General features: G+C 54.8%; 2 protein-coding genes across 5 annotated transcripts in view; both read left to right on the top strand.

Annotated features, from left to right (window-relative positions):
* The first annotated feature begins 6,192 nt into the window (after positions 1 to 6,192).
* Positions 6,193 to 25,629, top strand: LOC141084435 (uncharacterized). The gene is made up of 6 exons (XM_073569160.1): positions 6,193 to 6,257; positions 15,075 to 15,378; positions 16,320 to 16,451; positions 18,112 to 18,249; positions 20,139 to 20,288; positions 25,612 to 25,629. Exons 1-6 carry the CDS (start codon positions 6,193 to 6,195, stop codon positions 25,627 to 25,629), a joined length of 807 nt encoding a protein of 268 aa, XP_073425261.1.
* ANP32A (acidic nuclear phosphoprotein 32 family member A) overlaps positions 25,455 to 26,838 on the top strand; it is a 41,117-nt gene continuing 39,733 nt past the window's right edge. For 2 of the 4 annotated variants that reach the window (XM_073568955.1, XM_073568951.1), the window contains exon 1: positions 25,457 to 25,891. In XM_073568955.1, coding sequence (XP_073425056.1) covers positions 25,652 to 25,891 — 240 coding nt within the window. In that variant the 5' untranslated portion in view covers positions 25,457 to 25,651. Of the gene's footprint in view, positions 25,892 to 26,838 lie in introns of all 4 variants that reach the window. The other 2 variants (XM_073568952.1, XM_073568953.1) reach the window with 2 other exon arrangements.

The following is a 26,838-nucleotide window of genomic DNA, read 5'->3' as shown; positions in this document are numbered from 1 at the left end:
AACCACGGTCTTTTTGGCCAGAACGGTGCTATTAAGATTATTCTTGCTTTGTCGTCTCTGATCTTCCGAATTACTTGAGGTAGGAGGATCAATGGAGGGAACGCATACGCTAGGTTGAAATTCCATGGAACTAGAAAGGCGTCCAGTATGTTTGGGTGATCTGACGGAGATAGGGAGGCAAAGGTTTTTATCTGCCTGTTCTCCCTTGTGGCAAAAAGATCCACCTCGGGTTGTCCCCATGCGGCTACTATGTCCCTGAAGACCTTCCGATTGAGGCACCACTCTCCTTGTCGTAGAGTGTGACGGCTTAGGAAGTCTGCCTTTTGATTGCTCTCGCCTCTTATATGAAGGGCCGAGAGGGACAAAAAATAGTTTTCTGCTAAGTTTAAAATTTTTGCCGCTGAAGACATCAGAGTCTCTGATCGAGTTCCTCCTTGTCTGTTTATATATGCCACTGTGGTGGTATTGTCCGACAGGATCCTTACATGCTTCTGTTGGAGCTGCGGAAGGAAGTTGTATAGAGCATAGAACACTGCAGTCAGTTCTTTTAAATTAGATGAGTAATCACATTCCTCTTTACTCCACCTTCCCTGATAAAACCCATTCTCCATGTGGGCTCCCCAGCCCTGGGGACTGGCATCGGTGGTTACAATACAGGATGGAACTATAACCCATGGGACTCCTGAACATAAATGGTCATCGTCTAACCACCACTCTAGGGAAGTCAAGACTTTTTGTGACAGGGTTATTTTGCTCTGTAAACGACCACTATGTCGCTTATCCTCCTGGAGGATCTGGTGTTGTAGTGTACGGACATGGTACTGGGCCCACCGGACTGCCGGGGTGCAAGAATTTAGTGATCCTAATAGTGACATTGCTCCTCTTAAGGATACACGTGGTTTATCTATAGCTGCTTGTATTTTTTGTTTTGTGAGGATGATTTTTACCTGGGGTAGTAGACATCTCTGGGTCAAGGAATCTAGTTGAAATCCTAGAAATGTCTGGAGAGATTGCGGATCGAGTCTGGACTTTTGGATATTGATGATCCAGCCAAGGCTCTGAAAAGAGGAGACTGCGTCAGTCACGCGTTCAGTACATTGTTTGACTGAATTCCCAATTACTAGGAAGTCGTCTAGATATGGTACAATTAGTGTGTCCTTTTGGCGAAGGTAGGCCATCACTTCTGCCATCACCTTGGTAAATATTCTTGGTGCCGTGGAAAGCCCGAAGGGCATGGCCGCGTATTGGAAATGACGAATCCTGCCCTCGACTTCCACTGCGACTCTTAGGTATTTCTGGAATCTGTTGTGTATAGGGAGATGATAATAAGCATCTTTTAAATCAATCCCTGCCATTACGCAATTTGGGAAAAGAAGCTTTATAGTGGATCTAATCGATTCCATTTTGAACTTATAATTTTTTATAAATGAATTTAGCGTCTTTAAATTAATAATGGTTCTAAATGTACCGTCTGGTTTAGACACCAAAAACAGGGGAGAGTAAAAGCCTCTACCCTGTTGTTCCTCAGGGACGTCAACTAAAACTTTTTTAGCTAGCAGGACTCGAATCTCGTCTTCGAGAGCCTTTTGCTGAAGTGAGGAATTAAGGCGAGTTATAACAAAGAACTCATAGGGGATTCGAAGGAATTCAATCTTTATTCCTTCCTTGATTATATTCAAAATCCATGGGTTTAACGTAATTTATTCCCATTTGGTAAAAAAAAATTTTAATCTGCCCCCAACCGGTGGGTCTAAACTTTTAATTTTTTTCTCTCCTATATGTTGGCCCTCTGAAGATGGTACCCTTCTGCTTTTCGTCTTTCGTGGCCCATCTCGTTCTGTCCAATTGTCTTCTTCTCCCGAATGGCCGTCTTTTAAAGGTTTTCCTATAAAACGGAATGGGAGAATCACTGAAGGCCTTTTTTCTTTCTTTTGCATTGGCGAGAATTTCGTCTAAGGCTTTTCCGAAGAGGAACTCACCCTCGCATGGGGTTGCACTAATTTTGGATTTTGATTGTGCATCCCCTTTCCAGCTTTTTATCCAAAGCGCGCGTCTGGCGTTATTCACCAGGGCTGCCGACCTTGCTGCAAGTCTTAGGGTGTCCGCTGAAGCGTCTGCCATAAAGGCAGCTGCCCCTCTTATCAACGGGATGGCTGCACGCAGTTTCTCCCTTGACACTCTTTGCTCAATCTGCTGGTCTAATTGATCTAGCCATACCAGCATTGACCTAGCAGTACATGTGCTGGCTATTGCGGGTTTGAATACCCCGGTGGTGGACTCCCAGGACCTTTTGAGCGAGGATTCAGCCTTTCGGTCCAATGGGTCTGCTAACAATCCTGCGTCCTCGACCGGGATCGAGGTTTGTTTGGAAGTGGAGGATATGACAGCGTCCACCTTTGGTATTTTAGACCATTTTAATAGATCTTCATCAGTGAACGGGTACTTCCGTTTTGAAGCGGATGGGAGAAAACCCCTCTGGTCGTGTTTTTCCCATTCCCTTTTGATGAGATCTTTAATTGCCGGTATTACTGGAAATGATCTCCTCTTTTTTTCTGCCAATCCCGCAAACATAATGTCCTGCGCGGTCTGGGCTCCCCTTTCCTCTTCACACCCCATAGTATTCCTAACCGCTTTTACCAGGTTATCTACGCTGTCCAGAGGAAAACATGCGCGTCCTTCCGCCTCCGAGGATGATGATGAGGACGTGGATGCGGAGCCTGAGTTTAACCCCTGTTCTTCCTCTGACTCTGAACTGACAATAACCTGTTTTCTATGCCTGGACTCTGCGGGAGTGCTGGCGCGGTTGATGGCTTGTATTTCCTCCCTAATTATGGCTCGGATATCCTGAGAAGATATCGTCGGCCCCTGCCTGGTCTCTTTCATGCATTGTTTGCAGAGTTTTTTGGGGTAGGAGTCAGGGAGAGGCTCTGAACATAATGCACATTCTTTATGTTTTGTTTTTCCTTTTTTCTTTGACTGAAACGGGAGGTCAAAGGTAAAGAGAGGGGGGAGGGGGGGGGAGGAGAGGAGGTTAGCTTAATAGGTAGAGCATATGCTTTGCACACTCACCCAGTGAAGCTTAATACCGGTTCAGATGGCTGAGACGGTTTGGATCGGGTTTCTGCTGCCTCGCTCCTGCGGGCAGTCTCCGTCCTGGCGCTGCGGTCCCTGGTGGAGTTGCCCCCAGCTGAATCCCCTGCTGGGGTTTGCGACTCTGCGGGGGACGACATGTTCCAGTGTTGCAGCGCTGCAGCGCTGTTTTATCTGTATCGTTGCCCCGGAAGTCGCCCTGTCACAGGGCGCATGCGCCGCGTCATCGCCATCTTACCCCGGAAGTTCAACCATTACTTCCGGGGTATGGGAGCGTCGGGCGCCGGCCTGCTCCCGCGCCACCGCTATTAACACACGCGGCTCGCGCGCACATGGCCTCACCATCCACGCTATACCCCCACCGATGGGAATGGGGGGGGGGGAATCTCCCGGATGCCAGACCGGCGCGCTCCCTGGTAAGACCGGGCGGCCCTCCCCGGACCCGGCCATTACCACTATGCCACCAGACGAGGGGGGAGCCGTCAAACGGAGTCTCCCCCGACGCTGCCTCCGGACCGCAGCCCCTGCCGTTCCCGAAGAGACCGCACAGGCGGATGCATGGCCCAGGTAAGATCCTGCAGGATCCTGCTCCATTTGGAACAGGAAACCAAAACTGAGGAGGAAAGGCGGACCGCCCCTTTTATCTTTCCTGTAGGGTTTCCTGTTCCAAATGGGCGGATCCGATACCTCCAGTGGGTGCTGTCGTGGCGAAGAGTAAAAAAGTGTATTTTTACCACCTAAATGTCGCTGACTTCTGAACAGGTCACTATTGACCACCCCCGGGTTAGCCCCCCCTTAGTGAGAATTTGGGTAAAAAATGATTACATTCGTTAGATCTTTGTTAGATCCAGTTTGATCAACCAAAACTAACGTTAGATCACCCCTACAAAATGAGATATTTACGATCTTTTCCAGGGGGGCTAACCCGTAGCTAGCCCCCCAACTATGAAATTTGCCGTTTTTTGGATGGATTCTGATAGATATTCGTTAGATCTGGTTTGATCAGCAAAAATTAGCGTTAGATCTCCTTTCGTTCCCGAGATATTGGGGGTGTCAGTTGGGGGGTTAGCCCCCCCTAATTTGAAATTTGCCATTTTTTGGATGGATTCTGATAGATATTTGTTAGATCCGGTTTGATCAGCAAAAATTAACGTTAGATCTCCTTTCGTTCCCAAGATATTGGGGGTGTCAGGTGGGGGGTTAGGTACGGGTTAGCCCCCCTAATTTGAAATTTGCCGTTTTTTGGATGGATTCTGATAGATATTCGTTAGATCCGGTTTGATCAGCAAAAATTAACGTTAGATCTCCTTTCGTTCCCGAGATATTGGGGGTGTCAGGTGGGGGGTTAGGTACGGGTTAGCACCCCCTAATTTGAAATTTGCCGTTTTTTGGATGGATTCTGATAGATATTCGTTAGATCCGGTTTGATCAGCAAAAATTAACGTTAGATCTCCTTTCGTTCCCGAGATATTGGGGGTGTCAGGTGGGGGGTTAGGTACGGGTTAGCACCCCCTAATTTGAAATTTGCCGTTTTTTGGATGGATTCTGATAGATATTCGTTAGATCCGGTTTGATCAGCAAAAATTAACGTTAGATCTCCTTTCGTTCCCGAGATATTGGGGGTGTCAGGTGGGGGGTTAGGTACGGGTTAGCCCCCCTAATTTGAAATTTGCCGTTTTTTGGATGGATTCTGATAGATATTCGTTAGATCCGGTTTGATCATCAAAAATTAACGTTAGATCTCCTTTCGTTCCCGAGATATTGGGGGGTTAGGTACGGGTTACCTAACCCGTACCTAACCCCCCACCTGACACCCCCAATATCTCGGGAACGAAAGGAGATCTAACGTTAATTTTTGCTGATCAAACCGGATGCATGCACACAGAGAGATATCTGTCATTCCAGGACAGTGGACGGGTGAAGCCGCCAGGGACTAGCATATTCGACTGGTCTCTTATTAGGCTCAGTCCCCAAGGTCTATTAAACTATGTCCTTCTCTGAAACAGTGCGGCATTTTTCATTACTAAACATATATGGCTGAGATCATGCAGCTGTGGATCGGGCAGCAAGTATCAGCTGTGAGGTTCCCTTTAAAGAGGAGCTATACAAGTCAGCAAGTTGTAACAATTAACACATCTGCTTTCTGGTCAAGACAGTCTTACAGTATAAGCCTGCAGCTGTTGTATACCAACAGTACCAACAATATCGTGCCAGTCAGGTCATCTGTGGTTCCCCATCAACAGGGCTGCATAGGTGACGAACCTTTTTTGGTATAGGATCAGCCAGTAGATTATATATAAATATATAGAATTCTAATTAGGTCTCGTAACTGCATATAGTGTTAGTTAACAAAATAAAGTAGCACTCTGCTGCACTATAGCATGCAAACATGAAATTTGCACTCTATCACTACTCTAGAAAATTGGTAAAACTGAGAATACCTAGCGCATAAATTGACCAATTCATGTGTACCCGGCAGCCACAATTAGGAAATTTTTGTTGCTGGGAACCTGTCTAATGTGAATCCTCTCTTAGGCTGAAGTCTACATTTAAATGGGAAGGTAATTAAAAATGCATGAGGCTGAGGGGTTTTGATATTAGCATGAGTAAAGGGTGCTGTACATGTGCGGGTCACGGTGGACAGACCTCACCAACAAAATCTTCTATAATGTCACCTTAAATTTACATATTACACATTGCCTATAATTCCATCCTGAAACATTGCTAACAGGATACATCAGAAAAACATCCTCAAATTAGTGAATAATAAAATCGCTTACAGAAGAAATGGTGTCCCTCTGCTCCACCGACAGTCCCGTGTAATTGGGAGTATATACTTAGAGATGACAGGGCTCCTCTTATATAGGAGTAATCTCCATGATTAATTACAGGAGGACAATACAATGATCGTGTGCATGACAAGCGGGTGAGTGTGAACAAGACATCTGGTCATGACAGGCGAGCACCCAATGCATCCTGAGAACTAGTAATTCTATTTATGACACTAAATGGAGAACATTTAGATATTCAAACCTGTCAGGTGATTTTTGCTTCCCAACCGGCGAAGCCACAGCCTTGCTGTATGATTGTGTTCTAGAGAAGATGTACTTCGAAGATCCAGACAAGTATTGTGCTGCCCTGGTCGGGACTTCCCAGCGCTGCAGTAGGTGATTGACAGGTTTCTGCGTGGTGAGCACACAGACTGTCAATCACTTATAGCAGCACTGGGAAGAGCCAGCCGAGGTGGTGCTAGACTAGCGTCGTCTCTGGTTACGGCCGAAACTTCAAAATATTTTTCTTTGAAACGCCCAATGCGGCCAGGCTCTGGTTCATGCTGGGAGTTGAGCATGATGAACCACTAAGGATAAAAAGAAAGTTTGTAAGGCTGGATTCACACATCCATACATCGAAGTACAGAATGCCAGTGGGTCTCCTGATCCAAAATTGACAGTGAATGTGATTAATGAGTGGAACACGCTCCCATGAGAGGTGGTGAGTTCTACTTCAATGTAAGTCTTCAAACAGAGGCTGGACAGACATCTGTATGAGATGGTTTAGCGAATCCTGCATTGAGCAGAGGGTTGGACCAGCTGGCCCAGGAGGTTCCTTCTAACTCTACCATTCTATGATTCTATGACAGCCTGTTACATGCCTTTGAGGCAGTTGAATTTGTGTTGGGAGTATTGTGGTCAGTCCGTCACACAATAGCCGTATGTTTTACAACTTAAAGGACTTGGACACTTTTCGGGGCATTTTTTTAAGTAAATGCATGTAAGTATCTTTGCTAAAAATCATTTTTGGATTTGTGTTATCGGATTTAATTTGCACTGTTTATAGCTGGCTGCTGAATTATATGAGAGACCATCAGTGCGCTCATTCTGATGGGAACGTTTAGAATTCCTACCTGCCTTCTGAGCTCCTTTCAAATGATTATATCACAACATGAAAGAGGAGCTTAAAAGAAAAAGATGAGTTCTAAACCTTCCTCAGAACGGTTGTCAGACGGATTCTCACATAACTCATTCTACAGCCAGAGGCTATAGCAGGCAAACAGTGCGAGATTTTTAACAAATTTTCATTTTTGCACCTTTATATGTTATGTGCTAGATCATATGAGAGAGAGAAATGAATGGAAAACAAGACTTTTTTTTGTGATCACCGTTATTCATTCTCATCTTTCCATCTATTTTGTGAAGTGCACCAGTCCCTCCTGCAGCAAAACAACACACAATATGATGCTGCCTCCCTCATGTTTCACAGGTGGGATGGAGTTCTTAGGCTTTGTAGCTTCTCCCCTTTTCCTCCAAACGTAACGATGGTCAATATGCCCAAAAAGTTCAATTTTAGTTTCATCAGACCACAGGACATGTCTCCAAAAATTAAGGTCTTTGTTGCTGTGTGCATTTGCAAACATTAAACTGGCTGTTTTATGTTTCTTTTGGAGTAACCAGGGCTGTGGAGTCGGTAAGCCAAACCTGCGACTCCGACTCCTCAATTTCCCTTACACCGACTCCAACTCCGACTCCACGACTCCGACTCCCACACATATTGCTTATATTTAAGCAAAAAATTTATTGTAGTACAATGTGAACCTCAGACATTTAATCATTTTTATGATCCAATAATCAAGATATTTAGATAGAACAGAATATATATTGGTGTACTACCCGGTTTTCATTCTTTTTGGTACAGATACGATATGGATAGACAGATATGGATAAATGGATAGATAGAGCAGATTTCTAATCTGCTTTTGCTATTGAAAACATTATCTATGAGCTCAAAAACCTTTCAGGTGATGCAGTTTTTTTAAAAAGATGATCAGCTTTTGCAGCTGAAAAACGTATCCTCAAAAAACACAGGAAAAACGCTGTGTGTGAATGTAGCCTTAGATCAGGAATATAACAGCCATTTATAGGACATTTCATAACTTTCCCAAACTCCTATGAAAAAATATTCAGCACATCCTGCATTGAACTACTGTACCCTATTTATTATATATTTTAGGAGTCGGAGTCGGTCCATTTTATACCGACTCCGACTCCACCAAAATGAGCTCCGACTCCGACTCCACAGCCCTGGGAGTAACGGCTTCTTCCTGGCAGAGTGTCCTTCCAGCCCATGTTGATACAGTACTCGTTTCACTGTGGATAATGACACAATCTTACCAGCTTTTGCCATCATCTTCACAACGTCTTTTGTCCTTCGGTTGATATGCACATGTCGGACCAAAGCACATTCATCTATGGGACACAGAACCTGTCTCCTTCCTGAGTGGTATGATGGCTGGACATTCCCATCTTGTTTGTACAGATGAACGAGGCACCTTCAGGTATCTTGAAATTGTACCCAAGGATGAGCCAGACCTGTGCATGTCCACAATTCTCTTCCTGATATCTTGGCTGATTTCCTGAGACTTTCCCATGATGCTACACAAAGAAGAAGTGTGTTTCAGGTGTGCATTAAAATACATCCACAGGTGTGTCTCTAATTAACTGAGATGTTGCGGAAAAAAAACCAGAAGCTTCAAAACACATGACATCATCATATGGGCAGCACAGAATTGTTTAAAGCAGGGTTCCCCAACTCCAGTCCTCAAGGCCCACCAACAGATCATGTTTTCAGGATTTCCTTTGTATTGCACAGGTGAAGCAATTATCACCTGAGCAATACTAAGGAAATGCTGAAAACACGATCTGTTGGTGGGCCTTGAGGACTGGAGTTGGGGAACCCTGGTTTAAAGGCATAGTAATCTTAGTGTATGTAAACTTTTGACTTTGCTTTAAAGTAATAAAAATGTCTTAAAACATTATCTCTCTCATTATTCTGGCATTTCCCAAATATTATATTATTATAACAGGTTTATTCTGATTTCATGTCAGATGCTGCAAAAAAAAAAAATTACATGTGTCTTTATATATAGTGTATGTAAAATTCTGGTTTCAACTGTATATAGGATAGGCTTCCATCATCAAGAAGGTCAAGTAAGACCATGTTCCTTTTACAAGATAGTTTCTGCAATAATGTTTGTGCAGTATGAGTCCTCCATTAAAGTAGGCATTTGGGCATGACAATTTCTCAGTATTTCAGTCATAAACAACGTGTATCATTGGGAAAGTGCTGTGGGCATGCTCTGTGCAGACGTCATTGCGCAGGGAGAGCAGGCGGTGAACTGTGAGTACGTTATTACCGGTGGATCTTCTATTATCTGCCTCTTAGGGTACTGTCACACTTAGCGATGTACCAGCGATCCCGACCAGCGATATGACGCGTTCAGGATCGCTGGTACATCGCTAAGTGGTCGCTAGTGAGCTGCCACACAGGCAGATCTCACCAGCGACATCGCAGGGGTCGGGGGTCGCTACTTACCTGTCACACTAGGCGATCCTGACGTCCTCCCGCCCGGCTCCACGCTCGTTTCGCCACAGCAGGAAGCGCCGCAGGAAGCTGACGACGAGAAACAGTCCTGAACGTTCTCGCGCGATCAGCGATAACCAGCGGGGGAGCCGGTCGTAGGTAAGTATCAGACACAGCGATATCGCTAGCAATATCGCTATAACGTCACTAGTTATAGCGATATTGCTAGCGATATCTCTTAGTGTGACAGGCCCTTTAGTGTATTACCTTTCATGGTAATCCTGTTTCTAATGATTTCTACAGAACATGAAATATCAGCATCTTAATAGATCAAATCGAGGTCATCAGATAAACAATGTATATCACGTGCATCTATCATCTGCAGAATAGGTGATGTGTGATCACTAGATAGCCACCAGCTGAAACTCCCATTGATCACAAGAACATGGGTTCCAAGGTGCCCTTTGTGAATGGAGCAGAAGTGACCATGTGCGACTGACCACTACTCGATTCACTGTCTACAGGCGTGGTGGCATGAGCTCACTACCGCTCCATTCACAGGGGAATGTGGAAACCCAGTTCTTGAGTATATGCCATAAATGTGTAATAGGTGCTGCTCCTAGTTTTAGGACCAGCCTCTGTCTTGAAAGCAGGGACCCATTCTCAGAATGTTGTATTGATCAGACAAGTACGAGATGGGATTACGGCTTAATCTGCACAGCTCCTGCTGCTCTATACTACGCCGCACATACATCACACAGCGCTCCCAAGCTGCCAGGTTCCCCTTTAAAGGGGTTGTCTGGTCCAAATCTATAAGGCTGCAGTCACTCTAAGTGATTCGTCCGTTTCTGAGCAGGGACCAGAGGGTATGTATGCATTATACATACTCCAGGCCAAAGGCCGAGGCCTCGCTCTCCATACACTTGTATTGAGTGAGGGCGTGCACCGACTAGTGACGCAGCCGTGTAGTGGGCCTGGCCAACTAGAAGCCATGAACACTGCACGGACCCTGACCGGGAGTATGTAGAACGCATACATACCCTCTGGTCCCAGCTCAGAAACTGGTGAATGCCTGCAGCGTGTGTGCTAGGGGGGATTCATAAGTCTGTAGTCACATAGAATGACTGTAGACTTACTGAGTTGGACCACACAAGCCCTATAATGGTTTTTAGCAATATGTGTCTTAGTTTTTAAGATTGTTTCTGGCTGATTCTGAAATTCAGACCTGGTGATCACAATCCTTTTTTTTTTCACAGCCCATGATCTTTATCTGTCTTCTTAGAGCACCATTCCAGCATTTATTTCACGGTCATCTACCTTATTAGAGCACCATTCCAACATTTTTTTTAATTGCGCAGCTGAAGTGGTGCCCCCAGTGTCATACTTACCAGCCATCATCTGTTGCTTCTGGCAGTCTCCAGCAGTTTGTGACCTGCGGGAACGGTTCAGTGTTTGCTGGGCGAGCCGGAGGTCACAACTCAATGCAAGTCTGAGACCAGAATAAAGCTCATGGGCCCTCACACACGGAAGTGTGGCGGTTCTGGTCCCATCAGGCAGGACACCGTGTTCGTGTGTTCCGCTTTAAGAACAACAACTCTGTCAAAAAGTTTTTTCTAATATCTAATCTGTGTCTCCTCCCATTCAGTTTCAAGCAATGGAACGAAACTGAATGGGAGGAGACACAGATTAGATATTAGAAAAAACTTTTTGACAGAGTGATCAATGAGTAGAACAGGCTGCCACGAGAGGTGGTGAGTTCTCCTTCAATAGAAGTCTTCAAACAGAGGCTGGACAGACATCTGTCAGGGATGATTGAGCGAATCCTGCTTTGAGCAGGGGTTGGACCAGATGGCCCAGGAGGTCCCTTCCAACTCTACCATTCTATGATTCTAGCAAACAGAATAACTGATCAGATACGAAAACAGAAGCGACTGCCGCACTGATTATTACGGGGCACATTTTTAAGAACTAAAACAAATGTAACGTCCTTCATGAAGAACTTTTTTCTTTTGTTCTAAAAACAGAACCCAGACAGACCCCATAATAATCAGTGCGGCCCCTCGGCTTCCGTTTGCATTACTGATACATTGGATAACTTATTCCATTCCTAAGACTGAACCACCAGAAAGTCTGAACAGACAGATGACCGCAGACGAACACGGAGCACAAACAGTCGCACACGGAGCAGAAAGAGCAGCACGCGGAGCACAACCAGCTGCATGTGGAGCACAAACAGCTGCACGCGGAGCAGAAAGAGCCACACGCGGAGCAGTACCAGCCGCATGCGGAGCACAAACAGCCACACGCAGAGCAAAAAGAGCGGCACGCGGAGCAGAAAGAGCAGCACACGGAGCAGAACCAGCCGCACGCGGAGCAAAACCAGCCGCACACGGAGCAGAAAGAGCCGCACGCGGAGTAGAAAGCGGAGCAGAAAGAGCCACACGCGGAGCAGAAAGAGCCACACGCAGAGCAGAAAGAGCCACACGCAGAGCAGAAAGAGCCACACGCAGAGCAGAAAGAGCCACACGCAGAGCAGAACCAGCAGAACGCAGAGCAGAACCAGCAGCACGCAGAGCAGAACCAGCAGCACGCGGAGCAGAACCAGCAGCACGCGGAGCAGAAAGAGCCGCACGCGGAGCAGAAAGAGCCACAAGCGGAGCAGAAAGAGCCACACGCGGAGCAGAAAGCGGAGCAGAAAGAGCCGCACGCAGAGCAGAAAGAGCCGCACGCAGAGCAGAAAGAGCCGCACGCAGAGCGGAAAGAGCCGCACGCAGAGCAGAAAGAGCCGCACGCAGAGCAGAAAGAGGCAGAAAGAGCCGCACGCAGAGCAGAAAGAGGCAGAAAGAGCCGCACGCAGAGCAGAAAGAGGCGCACGCCGAGCAGAAAGAGCGGCACGCCGAGCACAAAGAGCCGCACGCGGAGCACAAAGAGCCGCACGCGGAGCACAAAGAGCCGCACGCGGAGCACAAAGAGCCGCACGCGGAGCACAAAGAGGCAGAAAGAGCGGCACGCGGAGCAGAACCAGCGGCACGCGGAGCACAAAGAGCCGCACGCGGAGCAGAAAGCGGAGCAGAAAGAGCCGCACGCGGAGCAGAAAGAGCCGCACGCGGAGCAGAAAGCGGAGCAGAAAGAGCCGCACGCAGAGCAGAAAGAGGCAGAAAGAGCCGCACGCAGAGCAGAAAGAGGCGCACGCCGAGCAGAAAGAGCGGCACGCCGAGCACAAAGAGCCGCACGCGGAGCACAAAGAGGCAGAAAGAGCGGCACGCGGAACACAAAGAGCCGCATGCGGAGCAGAAAGCGGAGCAGAAAGAGCCGCACGCAGAGCAGAAAGAGCCGCACGCAGAGCAGGCAGAGCAGAAAGAGCCGCACGCAGAGCAGGCAGAGCAGAAAGAGGCGCACGCGGAGCACAAAGAGGCAGAAAGAGCGGCACGCGGAGCAGAACCAGCGGCACGCGGAGCACAAAGAGCCGCACGCCGAGCAGAAAGACGCACGCGGAGCAGAAAGAGCCGCACGCGGAGCAGAAAGAGGCAGAAAGAGCCGCACGCGGAGCACAAAGAGCTGCACGCCGAGCAGAAAGAGGCAGAAAGCCGCACGCGGAGAAGAAAGAGGCAGAAAGAGCCGCACGCGGAGCACAAAGAGCCGCTGCCGAGCAGAAAGAGACGCACGCAGAGCAGAAAGAGACGCACGCAGAGCAGAAAGAGGCAGAAAGAGCCGCACGCGGAGCAGAAAGAGCCGCTCGCAGATTAGAAAGAGGCAGAAAGAGCCGCACACGGAGCACAAAGAGGCAGAAAGAGCGGCACGCGGAGGAGAACCAGCGGCACGCCGAGCAGAAAGCGGCAGAAAGAGCCGCACGCCGAGCAGAAAGAGCAGCACGCGGAGCACAAAGAGCCGCACGCCGAGCAGGAAGAGACGCACGCAGAGCAGAAAGAGCCGCACGCAGAGCAGAAAGAGGCAGAAAGAGCCGCACGCGGAGCAGAAAGAGGCGCACGCCGAGCAGAAAGAGACACACGCGGAGCAGAAAGAGACGCACGCGGAGCAGAAAGAGGCAGAAAGAGCCGCACGCGGAGCACAAAGAGCCGCACGCTGAGCAGAAAGAGACGCACGCGGAGCAGAAAGAGGCAGAAAGAGCCGCACGCGGAGCAGAAAGAGCCGCACGCAGAGCAGAAAGAGCCGCACGCAGAGCAGAAAGAGCAGCACGCAGAGCAGAAAGAGCCGCACGCAGAGCAGAAAGAGCCGCACACAGAGCAGAAAGAGGCAGAAAGAGCCGCACGCAGAGCAGAAAGAGGCAGAAAGAGCCGCACGCAGAGCAGAAAGAGGCAGAAAGAGCCGCACGCAGAACAGAAAGAGGCAGAAAGAGCCGCACGCAGAGCAGAAAGAGGCGCACGCCGAGCAGAAAGAGCGGCACACCGAGCACAAAGAGCCGCACGCGGAGCACAAAGAGCCGCACGCGGAGCACAAAGAGCCGCACGCGGAGCACAAAGAGCCGCACGCGGAGCACAAAGAGGCAGAAAGAGCGGCACGCGGAGCAGAACCAGCGGCACGTGGAGCACAAAGAGCAGAAAGCGGAGCAGAAAGAGCCGCACGCGGAGCAGAAAGAGCCGCACGCAGAGCAGAAAGAGCCGCACGCAGAGCAGAAAGAGGCGCACGCCGAGCAGAAAGAGCGGCACGCGGAGCACAAAGAGGCAGAAAGAGCGGCACGCGGACCAGAACCAGCGGCACGCGGAGCACAAAGAGCCGCACGCCGAGCAGAAAGAGACGCACGCAGAGCAGAAAGAGCCGCACGCGGAGCAGAAAGAGCAGAAAGCGGAGCAGAAAGAGCAGCACGCGGAGCAGAAAGAGCAGCACGCGGAGCAGAACCAGCAGCACGCGGAGCAGAAAGAGCAGCATGCGGAGCAGAAAGAGCCGCACGCGGAGCAGAACCAGCAGCACGCGGAGCAGAAAGAGCAGCACGCGGAGCAGAACGCGGAGCAGAAAGAGCCACACGCGGAGCAGAAAGAGCCACACGCGGAGCAGAAAGAGCAGCACGCGGAGCAGAAAGAGCAGCACGCGGAGCAGGCAGAGCAGAAAGAGCCGCACGGAGAGCAGGCAGAGCAGAAAGAGCCGCACGCAGAGCAGAAAGAGCAGCACGCAGAGCAGAAAGAGCCGCACGCAGAGCAGAAAGAGCCGCACGCAGAGCAGAAAGAGGCAGAAAGAGCCGCACGCAGAGCAGAAAGAGGCAGAAAGAGCCGCACGCAGAGCAGAAAGAGGCAGAAAGAGCCGCACGCAGAACAGAAAGAGGCAGAAAGAGCCGCACGCAGAGCAGAAAGAGGCGCACGCCGAGCAGAAAGAGCGGCACACCGAGCACAAAGAGCCGCACGCGGAGCACAAAGAGCCGCACGCGGAGCACAAAGAGCCGCACGCGGAGCACAAAGAGCCGCACGCGGAGCACAAAGAGGCAGAAAGAGCGGCACGCGGAGCAGAACCAGCGGCACGTGGAGCACAAAGAGCAGAAAGCGGAGCAGAAAGAGCCGAACGCGGAGCAGAAAGAGCCGCACGCGGAGCAGAAAGAGCCGCACGCAGAGCAGAAAGAGCCGCACGCAGAGCAGAAAGAGCCGCACGCAGAGCAGAAAGAGGTGCACGCCGAGCAGAAAGAGCGGCACGCGGAGCACAAAGAGGCAGAAAGAGCGGCACGCGGACCAGAACCAGCGGCACGCGGAGCACAAAGAGCCGCACGCCGAGCAGAAAGAGCCGCACGCAGAGCAGAAAGAGCCGCACGCGGAGCAGAAAGAGCAGAAAGCGGAGCAGAAAGAGCAGCACGCGGAGCAGAAAGAGCAGCACGCGGAGCAGAAAGAGCAGCACGCGGAGCAGAACCAGCAGCACGCGGAGCAGAAAGAGCAGCATGCGGAGCAGAAAGAGCCGCACGCGGAGCAGAACCAGCAGCACGCGGAGCAGAAAGAGCAGCACGCGGAGCAGAACGCGGAGCAGAAAGAGCCACACGCGGAGCAGAAAGAGCCACACGCGGAGCAGAAAGAGCCACACGCGGAGCAGAAAGAGCCACACGCGGAGCAGAAAGAGCAGCACGCGGAGCAGGCAGAGCAGAAAGAGCCGCACGGAGAGCAGGCAGAGCAGAAAGAGCCGCAGGCAGAGCAGAAAGAGGCAGAAAGAGCGGCACGCGGAGCAGAACCAGCGGCACGCGGAGCACAAAGAGCCGCACGCCGAGCAGAAAGAGACGCACGCAGAGCAGAAAGAGGCAGAAAGAGCCGCACGCGGAGCAGAAAGAGGCAGAAAGAGCCGCACGCAGAGCAGAAAGAGCCGCACGCAGAGCAGAAAGAGCCGCACGCAGAGCAGAAAGAGGCAGAAAGAGCCGCACGCGGAGCAGAAAGAGCCGCACGCAGAGCAGAAAGAGGCAGAAAGAGCCGCACGCAGAGCAGAAAGAGGCGCACGCCGAGCAGAAAGAGCGGCACGCGGAGCAGAACCAGCGGCACGCGGAGCACAAAGAGCCGCACGCAGAGCCGCACACGGAGCAGAAAGCGGAGCAGAAAGAGCCGCACGCGGAGCAGAAAGAGCCGCACGCAGAGCAGAAAGAGCCGCACGCAGAGCAGAAAGAGCCGCACGCAGAGCAGAGAGAGGCAGAAAGAGCCGCACGCAGAGCAGAAAGAGGCGCACGCCGAGCAGAAAGAGCGGCACGCGGAGCACAAAGAGGCAGAAAGAGCGGCACGCGGACCAGAACCAGCGGCACGCGGAGCACAAAGAGCCGCACGCGGAGCAGAAAGCCGCACGCGGAGCTGAAAGAGCAGCACGCGGAGCAGAAAGAGCCGCACGCGGAGCAGAAAGAGCCGCACGCGGAGCAGAAAGAGCCGCACGCGGAGCAGAAAGAGCCGCACGCGGAGCAGAAAGAGCAGCACGCGGAGCAGAAAGAGCAGCACGCGGAGCAGAAAGAGCCGCACGCGGAGCAGAAAGAGCCGCACGCGGAGCAGAAAGAGCCGCACGCGGAGCAGAAAGAGCCGCACGCAGAGCAGAAAGAGGCAGAAAGAGCCGCACGCAGAGCAGAAAGAGGCAGAAAGAGCCGCACGCGGAGCAGAAAGAGGCAGAAAGAGCCGCACGCAGAGCAGAAAGAGCCGCACGCAGAGCAGAAAGAGGCAGAAAGAGCCGCACGCGGAGCAGAAAGAGGCAGAAAGAGCCGCACGCGGAGCACAAAGAGGCAGAAAGAGCGGCACGCGGACCAGAACCAGCGGCACGCGGAGCACAAAGAGCCGCACGCCGAGCAGAAAGAGCCGCACGCAGAGCAGAAAGAGCCGCACGCAGAGCAGAAAGAGCAGCACGCAGAGCAGAAAGAGCAGCACGCAGAGCAGAAAGAGCAGCACGCAGAGCAGAAAGAGCAGCACGCAGAGCAGAAAGAGCCGCACGCAGAGCAGAAAGAGCCGCACGCAGAGCAGAAAGAGGCAGAAAGAGCCGCACGCGGAGCAGAAAGAGCCGCACGCGGAGCAGAAAGAAAGAGCCGCACGCGGAGCACAAAGAGGCAGAAAGAGCGTTACGCGGACCAGAACCAGCGGCACGCGGAGCACAAAGAGCCGCACGCGGAGCAGAAAGAGCCGCACGCAGAGCAGAAAGAGCCGCACGCAGAGCAGAAAGAGCCGCACGCAGAGCAGAAAGAGCCGCACGCGGAGCAGAACCAGCAGCACGCGGAGCAGAAAGAGCAGCACGCGGAGCAGAACGCGGAGCAGAAAGAGCAGCACGCGGAGTAGAACGCGGAGCAGAAAGAGCCGCACGCGGAGCAGAAAGAGCCGCACGCTGAGCAGAAAGAGCCGCACGCTGAGCAGAAAGAGCCGCACGCGGAGCAGAAAGAGGCAGAAAGAGCCGCACGCAGAGCAGAAAGAGCCGCACGCAGAGCAGAAAGAGCCGCACGCAGAGCAGGCAGAGCAGAAAGAGCCGCACGCGGAGCACAAAGAGGCAGAAAGAGCCGCACGCAGAGCAGAAAGAGGCAGAAAGAGCCGCACGCAGAGCAGAAAGAGGCAGAAAGAGCCGCACGCGGAGCACAAAGAGCCGCACGCCGAGCAGAAAGAGACGCACGCAGAGCAGAAAGAGACGCACGCAGAGCAGAAAGAGGCAGAAAGAGCCGCACGCGGAGCAGAAAGAGCCGCACGCGGAGCAGAAAGAGCCGCACGCGGAGCAGAAAGAGCCACACGCAGGGCAGAAAGAGCCGCACGCCGAGCAGAAAGAGCCGCACGCAGAGCAGAAAAAGCCACACGCAGAGCAGAAAGAGGCAGAAAGAGCCGCACGCGGAGCAGAAAGAGCCGCACGCAGAGCAGAAAGAGGCAGAAAGAGCCGCACGCGGAGCAGAAAGAGGCAGAAAGAGCGGCACGCGGACCAGAACCAGCGGCACGCGGAGCACAAAGAGCCGCACGCAGAGCAGAAAGAGCCGCACGCAGAGCAGAAAGAGCAGCACGCAGAGCAGAAAGAGCAGCACGCAGAGCAGAAAGAGCAGCACGCAGAGCAGAAAGAGCCGCACGCAGAGCAGAAAGAGGCAGAAAGAGCCGCACGCGGAGCAGAAAGAGCCGCACGCCGAGCAGAAAGAGGCAGAAAGAGCGGCACGCGGACCAGAACCAGCGGCACGCGGAGCACAAAGAGCCGCACGCCGAGCAGAAAGAGCCGCACGCAGAGCAGAAAGAGCCGCACGCGGAGTAGAACCAGCAGCACGCGGAGCAGAAAGAGCAGCACGCGGAGCAGAAAGAGCAGCACGCGGAGCAGAAAGAGCAGCACGCGGAGCAGAAAGAGCAGCACGCGGAGCAGAGAGAGCAGCACGCGGAGCAGAGAGAGCAGCACGCGGAGCAGAAAGAGCAGCACGCGGAGCAGAACGCGGAGCAGAAAGAGCCACACGCGGAGCAGAAAGAGCCACACGCGGAGCAGAAAGAGCCACACGCGGAGCAGAAAGAGCCGCACGCGGAGCAGAAAGAGCCGCACGCGGAGCAGAACCAGCAGCACGCGGAGCAGAACCAGCAGCACGCGGAGCAGAACCAGCAGCACGCGGAGCAGAAAGAGCCGCACGCGGAGCAGAAAGAGCAGCACGCGGAGCAGAGAGAGCAGCACGCGGAGCAGAAAGAGCAGCAAGCGGAGCAGAACGCGGAGCAGAAAGAGCCGCACGCTGAGCAGAAAGAGCCGCACGCTGAGCAGAAAGAGCCGCACGCGGAGCAGAAAGAGCCGCACGCGGAGCAGAAAGAGCCGCACGCGGAGCAGAAAGAGCAGCACGCGGAGCAGAAAGAGGCAGAAAGAGCCGCACGCGGAGCAGAAAGAGCAGCACGCGGAGCAGAAAGAGCCGCACGCGGAGCAGAAAGAGGCAGAAAGAGCCGCACGCGGAGCACAAAGAGCCGCACGCCGAGCAGAAAGAGATGCACGCAGAGCAGAAAGAGACGCACGCAGAGCAGAAAGAGGCAGAAAGAGCCGCACGCGGAGCAGAAAGAGCCGCACGCGGAGCAGAAAGAGCCGCACGCGGAGCAGAAAGAGCCGCACGCGGAGCAGAAAGAGCCGCACGCGGAGCAGAAAGAGCCGCACGCGGAGCAGAAAGAGCCGCACGCGGAGCAGAAAGAGCCGCACGCGGAGCAGAAAGAGCCGCACGCGGAGCAGAAAGAGCCGCACGCCGAGGAGAAAGAGCCGCACGCCGAGCAGAAAGAGCCGCATGCCGAGCAGAAAGAGCCGCACGCAGAGCAGAAAGAGGCAGAAAGAGCCGCACGCCGAGCAGAAAGAGCCGCACGCCGAGCAGAAAGAGCCGCACGCCGAGCAGAAAGAGCCGCACACGGAGCACAAAGAGGCAGAAAGAGCCGCACGCGGAGCAGAAAGAGCCGCACGCCGAGCAGAAAGAGCCGCACGCCGAGCAGAAAGAGCCGCACGCCGAGCAGAAAGAGCCGCACGCAGAGCAGAAAGAGCCGCACGCAGAGCAGAAAGAGCCGCACGCAGAGCAGAAAGAGCCGCACGCAGAGCAGAAAGAGCCGCACGCAGAGCAGAAAGAGCCGCACGCGGAGCACAAAGAGGCAGAAAGAGCGGCACGCGGACCAGAACCAGCGGCACGCGGAGCACAAAGAGCCGCACGCCGAGCAGAAAGCTGCACGCAGAGCAGAAAGATCAGCACGCGGAGCAGAAAGATCAGCACGCGGAGCAGAAAGAGCAGCACGCGGAGCAGAAAGAGCAGCACGCGGAGCAGAAAGAGCAGCACGCGGAGCAGAACCAGCAGCACGCGGAGCAGAACCAGCAGCACGCAGAGCAGAACCAGCAGCACGCAGAGCAGAACCAGCAGCACGCAGAGCAGAACCAGCAGCACGCGGAGCAGAAAGAGCAGCACGCAGGGCAGAAAGAGCCGCACGCCGAGCAGAAAGAGCCGCACGCCGAGCAGAAAGAGCCGCACGCCGAGCAGAAAGAGCCGCACGCCGAGCAGAAAGAGCCGCACGCCGAGCAGAAAGAGCCGCACGCCGAGCAGAAAGAGCCGCACGCCGAGCAGAAAGAGCCGCACGCCGAGCAGAAAGAGCCGCACGCCGAGCAGAAAGAGGCAGAAAGAGCCGCACGCGGAGCAGAAAGAGCCGCACGCCGAGCAGAAAGAGCCGCACGCCGAGCAGAAAGAGCCGCACGCCGAGCAGAAAGAGCCGCACGCCGAGCAGAAAGAGCCGCACGCCGAGCAGAAAGAGCCGCACGCCGAGCAGAAAGAGCCGCACGCGGAGCAGAAAGAGCAGCACGCGGAGCAGAAAGAGCCGCACGCGGAGCAGAAAGAGCAGCACGCGGAGCAGAAAGAGCAGCACGCGGAGCAGAAAGAGCAGCACGCGGAGCAGAAAGAGCAGCACGTGGAGCAGAAAGAGCCGCACGCAGAGAAGAAAGAGGTAGAAAGAGCTGCACGCAGAGCAGAAAGAGCCGCACGCAGAGCAGAAAGAGGCGCACGCGGAGCACAAAGAGGCAGAAAGAGCGGCACGCGGAGCAGAACCAGCGGCACGCGGAGCACAAAGAGGCAGAAAGAGCCGCACGCGGAGCAGAAAGAGGCAGAAAGAGCCGCACGCAGAGCAGAAAGAGCCGCACGCAGAGCAGAAAGAGCTGCACGCGGAGCAGAAAGAGCCGCACGCAGAGCACAAAGAGGCAGAAAGAGCGGCACGCGGACCAGAACCAGCGGCACGCCGAGCACAAAGAGCCGCACGCAGAGCAGAAAGAGCCGCACGCAGAGCAGAAAGAGCCGCACGCAGAGCAGAAAGAGCCGCACGCAGAGCAGAAAGAGCAGCACGCAGAGCAGCACGCAGAGCAGAAAGAGCCGCACGCAGAGCAGAAAGAGGCAGAAAGAGCCGCACGCGGAGCAGAAAGAGCCGCACGCGGAGCAGAAAGAGCCGCACGCGGAGCAGAAAGAGCCGCACGCGGAGCAGAAAGAGGCAGAAAGAGCGGCACGCGGACCAGAACCAGCGGCACGCGGAGCACAAAGAGCCGCACGCCGAGCAGAAAGAGCCGCACGCAGAGCAGAAAGAGCCGCACGCAGAGCAGAAAGAGCCGCACGCAGAGCAGAAAGAGCAGCACGCGGAGCAGAACCAGCAGCACGCGGAGCAGAAAGAGCAGCACGCGGAGCAGAAAGAGCAGCACGCGGAGCAGAACGCGGAGCAGCACGCGGAGCAGCACGCGGAGCAGAAAGAGCCACACGTGGAGCAGAAAGAGCAGCACGCGGAGCAGAAAGAGCAGCACGCGGAGCAGAAAGAGCAGCACGCGGAGCAGAAAGAGGCAGAAAGAGCCGCACGCAGAGAAGAAAGAGGTAGAAAGAGCCACACGCAGAGAAGAAAGATGTAGAAAGAGCCACACGCAGAGCAGAAAGAGCCGCAGGCAGAGCAGAAAGAGGCGCACGCGGAGCACAAAGAGGCAGAAAGAGCGGCACGCGAAGCAGAACCAGCGGCACGCGGAGCACAAAGAGCCGCACGCCGAGCAGAAAGAGACGCACGCAGAGCAGAAAGAGGCAGAAAGAGCCGCACGCGGAGCAGAAAGAGGCAGAAAGAGCCGCACGCAGAGCAGAAAGAGGCAGAAAGAGCCGCACGCGGAGCAGAAAGAGCCGCACGCGGAGCACAAAGAGCCGCACGCCGAGCAGAAAGAGACGCACGCCGAGCAGAAAGAGGCAGAAAGAGCCACACGCAGGGCAGAAAGAGCCGCACGCCGAGCAGAAAGAGACGCACGCAGAGCAGAAAGAGCCACACGCAGAGCAGAAAGAGGCAGAAAGAGCCGCACGCGGAGCAGAAAGAGCCGCACGCGGAGCAGAAAGAGCCGCACGCCGAGCAGAAAGAGCCGCACGCCGAGCAGAAAGAGCCGCACGCCGAGCAGAAAGAGGCAGAAAGAGCCGCACGCCGAGCAGAAAGAGCCGCACGCCGAGCAGAAAGAGCCGCACGCCGAGCAGAAAGAGGCAGAAAGAGCCGCACGCCGAGCAGAAAGAGCCGCACGCGGAGCAGAAAGAGGCAGAAAGAGCCGCACGCCGAGCAGAAAGAGCTGCACACGGAGCACAAAGAGGCAGAAAGAGCCGCACGCCGAGCAGAAAGAGCCGCACGCCGAGCAGAAAGAGCCGCACGCCGAGCAGAAAGAGGCAGAAAGAGCCGCACGCCGAGCAGAAAGAGCCGCACGCGGAGCAGAAAGAGGCAGAAAGAGCCGCACGCCGAGCAGAAAGAGCCGCACGCGGAGCAGAAAGAGGCAGAAAGAGCCGCACGCCGAGCAGAAAGAGCCGCACAAGGAGCAGAAAGAGGCAGAAAGAGCCGCACAAGGAGCAGAAAGAGCCGCACAAGGAGCACAAAGAGGCAGAAAGAGCCGCACGCAGAGCAGAAAGAGCCGCACGCAGAGCAGAAAGAGGCAGAAAGAGCAGCACGCAGGGCAGAAAGAGCCGCACGCCGAGCAGAAAGAGCCGCACGCCGAGCAGAAAGAGCCGCACGCCGAGCAGAAAGAGCCGCACGCCGAGCAGAAAGAGGCAGAAAGAGCCGCACGCGGAGCAGAAAGAGGCAGAAAGAGCCGCACGCCGAGCAGAAAGAGCCGCACGCCGAGCAGAAAGAGCCGCACGCGGAGCAGAAAGAGCCGCACGCCGAGCAGAAAGAGCCGCACGCCGAGCAGAAAGAGCAGCACGCGGAGCAGAAAGAGCAGCACGCGGAGCAGAAAGACCAGCACGCGGAGCAGAAAGACCAGCACGCGGAGCAGAAAGACCAGCACGCGGAGCAGAAAGAGCCGCACGCAGAGAAGAAAGAGGTAGAAAGAGCTGCACGCAGAGCAGAAAGAGCCGCACGCAGAGCAGAAAGAGGCGCACGCGGAGCACAAAGAGGCAGAAAGAGCGGCACGCGGAGCAGAACCAGCGGCACGCGGAGCACAAAGAGGCAGAACGAGCCGCACGCGGAGCAGAAAGAGGCAGAAAGAGCCGCACGCAGAGCAGAAAGAGCCGCACGCAGAGCAGAAAGAGCCGCACGCAGAGCAGAAAGAGCCGCACGCGGAGCAGAAAGAGCCGCACGCAGAGCACAAAGAGGCAGAAAGAGCGGCACGCGGACCAGAACCAGCGGCACGCCGAGCAGAAAGAGCCGCACGCAGAGCAGAAAGAGCCGCACGCAGAGCAGCACGCAGAGCAGAAAGAGCCGCACGCAGAGCAGAAAGAGGCAGAAAGAGCCGCACGCGGAGCAGAAAGAGCCGCACGCGGAGCAGAAAGAGCCGCACGCGGAGCAGAAAGAGCCGCACGCGGAGCAGAAAGAGGCAGAAAGAGCGGCACGCGGACCAGAACCAGCGGCACGCGGAGCACAAAGAGCCGCACGCCGAGCAGAAAGAGCCGCACGCAGAGCAGAAAGAGCCGCACGCAGAGCAGAAAGAGCAGCACGCGGAGCAGAACCAGCAGCACGCGGAGCAGAACCAGCAGCACGCGGAGCAGAAAGAGCAGCACGCGGAGCAGAAAGAGCAGCACGCGGAGCAGCACGCGGAGCAGAACGCGGAGCAGAAAGAGCCACACGCGGAGCAGAAAGAGCAGCACGCGGAGCAGAAAGAGCAGCACGCGGAGCAGAAAGAGCAGCACGCGGAGCAGAAAGAGCAGCACGCGGAGCAGAAAGAGGCAGAAAGAGCCGCACGCAGAGAAGAAAGAGGTAGAAAGAGCCACACGCAGAGAAGAAAGAGGTAGAAAGAGCCACACGCAGAGCAGAAAGAGCCGCAGGCAGAGCAGAAAGAGGCGCACGCGGAGCACAAAGAGGCAGAAAGAGCGGCACGCGAAGCAGAACCAGCGGCACGCGGAGCACAAAGAGCCGCACGCCGAGCAGAAAGAGACGCACGCAGAGCAGAAAGAGGCAGAAAGAGCCGCACGCGGAGCAGAAAGAGGCAGAAAGAGCCGCACGCAGAGCAGAAAGAGGCAGAAAGAGCCGCACGCGGAGCAGAAAGAGCCGCACGCGGAGCACAAAGAGCCGCACGCGGAGCACAAAGAGACGCACGCAGAGCAGAAAGAGGCAGAAAGAGCCACACGCAGGGCAGAAAGAGCCGCACGCCGAGCAGAAAGAGACGCACGCAGAGCAGAAAGAGCCACACGCAGAGCAGAAAGAGGCAGAAAGAGCCGCACGCGGAGCAGAAAGAGCCGCACGCGGAGCAGAAAGAGCCGCACGCAGAGCAGAAAGAGCCGCACGCAGAGCAGAAAGAGCCGCACGCAGAGCAGAAAGAGCCGCACGCAGAGCAGAAAGAGCCGCACGCAGAGCAGAAAGAGCCGCACGCCGAGCAGAAAGAGCCGCACGCCGAGCAGAAAGAGCCGCACGCCGAGCAGAAAGAGGCAGAAAGAGCCGCACGCCGAGCAGAAAGAGCCGCACACGGAGCACAAAGAGGCAGAAAGAGCCGCACGCCGAGCAGAAAGAGCCGCACGCCGAGCAGAAAGAGCCGCACGCCGAGCAGAAAGAGCCGCACGCCGAGCAGAAAGAGCCGCACGCCGAGCAGAAAGAGCCGCACGCCGAGCAGAAAGAGGCAGAAAGAGCCGCACGCCGAGCAGAAAGAGCCGCACAAGGAGCAGAAAGAGGCAGAAAGAGCCGCACGCCGAGCAGAAATAGACGCACGCAGAGCAGAAAGAGGCAGAAAGAGCCACACGCAGGGCAGAAAGAGCCGCACGCCGAGCAGAAAGAGACGCACGCAGAGCAGAAAGAGCCACACGCAGAGCAGAAAGAGGCAGAAAGAGCCGCACGCGGAGCAGAAAGAGCCGCACGCGGAGCAGAAAGAGCCGCACGCGGAGCAGAAAGAGCCGCACGCCGAGCAGAAAGAGGCAGAAAGAGCCGCACGCCGAGCAGAAAGAGCCGCACGCCGAGCAGAAAGAGCCGCACGCCGAGCAGAAAGAGGCAGAAAGAGCCGCACGCCGAGCAGAAAGAGCCGCACACGGAGCACAAAGAGGCAGAAAGAGCCGCACGCCGAGCAGAAAGAGCCGCACGCCGAGCAGAAAGAGGCAGAAAGAGCCGCACGCCGAGCAGAAAGAGCCGCACGCGGAGCAGAAAGAGGCAGAAAGAGCCGCACGCCGAGCAGAAAGAGCCGCACGCGGAGCAGAAAGAGGCAGAAAGAGCCGCACGCCGAGCAGAAAGAGCCGCACGCGGAGCAGAAAGAGGCAGAAAGAGCCGCACGCCGAGCAGAAAGAGCCGCACGCGGAGCAGAAAGAGGCAGAAAGAGCCGCACGCCGAGCAGAAAGAGGCAGAAAGAGCCGCACGCGGAGCACAAAGAGGCAGAAAGAGCCGCACGCGGAGCACAAAGAGCGGCACACGGAGCAGAACTAGCCGCACTCAACATAAATTGTCTTAGGGGGATGAAAAAGAGGAGGATTGCAGAAGATTTGGCTGAGATCCCTCCTATAAGATCATGTGTCAGGTGACCCCATACACAGTACAGCGCCAGCCACATACACCGCCGATTACCCGTAGGGGCCACTAGGGGGAGCGCTGTACAGCGCCGATTACGTTCAGGGTGCATAAATCCATGTGTAGCGGGCGCCCCTAGTGGCCACCACAGATGTCTCATGACTATTCCTGCTTGTCATGGCTGAGACCGGAATAACCGCTTCTCCTTCCACCATAGTAGGGAACAGGAAAACAGCCAAACACAGCTGAGCTACGCTATTGGCGCAATTCCCTCAAAACTTAAGAGTTACGGAAACAACGTAGCAAAATCAGCTACGCCATTGGCGTAAGTCCTCCCATTCTCTATCCTGCAAACTAGATTCTCCTCTACCAGTAGTCTCCTATCACGACGCACGATAATGTCTGCTCCACCAGCTATCCCGCATCCAGTCCACTCCACACTGAATAATCCCAGCACGACCTCATCGACTGAATGGAATGGGAGGGTGGAGCGAGGACGTCAGGTGACCCCTCCACAACACGTGACTCTGACGTCACCTGGACGGGAGCAACTCCATTGTAGACAAAGCAGCAGCGACCGCAAAATGGACATGAAGAAGAGGATTCATCTGGAGCTGCGGAACCGGACCCCGGCAGATGTAAGCGCGCCGCCCGGGGAGTGCGGCTGCTCGGGGGACGGAGGGGCCGCGGCGGGGAGGCGGGCGGAGCTCAGGCCCGGGACCATCGCCGTGTGCACATAGCGGCCGGCCGGGAGGGCTCCTGTGCGATCACATCGGCTGCTGCACCGCGGACACACCGTGCTGCTCGATCACCGCTCCTTCCTGCTCGGTGTGGCGATCGGCCGATATCTGTGCATACACGAGGAGGTCGGCTTACGACTGTGCCTGCGGGATCGGATGTTCCCCGGATGTGCGCGACTGTCCAGCAGAATGGTGCAGGGACACCGGCACACATGGCCGACTGATCGGGCAGATTCTACTTGTTGTACCATAGACAAAACGATTTCTATTGGTGAAGCCATTGCTCTAGATTCCTCGGGCCGTGCAGTGTCCCGCTGCTGTGCCCTGTGCCAGCAGCGGGTGTGAAGGCACGGTGTGCCCTGTATGGGGCCGGGTGTGAAGGCACGGTGTGCCCTGTATGTGGCCTGCCATACTCTGTGCCCTGTGCCAGCAGCGGGTGTGAAGGCACGGTGTGCCCTGTATGGGGCCGGGTGTGAAGGCATGGTGTGCCCTGTATGGGGCCGGGTGTGAAGGCACGGTGTGCCCTGTATGTGGCGGCCATACTCTGTGCCCTATGCCAGCAGCGGGTGTGAAGGCACGGTGTGCCCTGTATGTGGCTGGCCATACTCTGTGCCCCGTGCCAGCAGCGGGTGTGAAGGCACGGTGTGCCCTGTATGTGGCCGACCATACTCTGTGCCCTGTGCCAGCAGCGGGTGTGAAGGCACGGTGTGCCGTGTATGTGGCTGGCCATACTCTGTGCCCTGTGCCAGCAGCGGGTGTGAAGGCACGGTGTGCCCTGTATGTGGCCGACCATACTCTGTGCCCTGTGCCAGCAGCGGGTGTGAAGGCACGGTGTACCGTGTATG

The sequence above is a fragment of the Dendrobates tinctorius genome, unplaced genomic scaffold (genome assembly GCF_039654945.1).
Source record: "Dendrobates tinctorius isolate UK_male_01 unplaced genomic scaffold, ASM3965494v1 ptg000022l, whole genome shotgun sequence".
Taxonomy (NCBI): Eukaryota; Metazoa; Chordata; class Amphibia; order Anura; family Dendrobatidae; genus Dendrobates; species Dendrobates tinctorius.
Note: the sequence above shows the minus strand (reverse complement) of the source record. Positions and strands in the feature narration are given on the sequence as shown.

What these genes read in the sequence shown, in the direction of transcription:
- LOC141084435 (XM_073569160.1), top strand. Translation starts at nt 6,193, where the DNA reads ATGTACTTCGAAGATCCAGACAAGTATTGTGCTGCCCTGGTCGGGACT. An exon ending in ACTTCCCAGCGCTGCAGTAG is followed by an intron (nt 6,258 to 15,074) that starts GTGATTGACAGG and finishes CACGCCGAGCAG; the next exon opens with AAAGAGCGGCACGCGGAGCA. An exon ending in CGCACGCAGAGCAGAAAGAG is followed by an intron (nt 16,452 to 18,111) that starts GCAGAAAGAGCC and finishes CACGCGGAGTAG; the next exon opens with AACCAGCAGCACGCGGAGCA.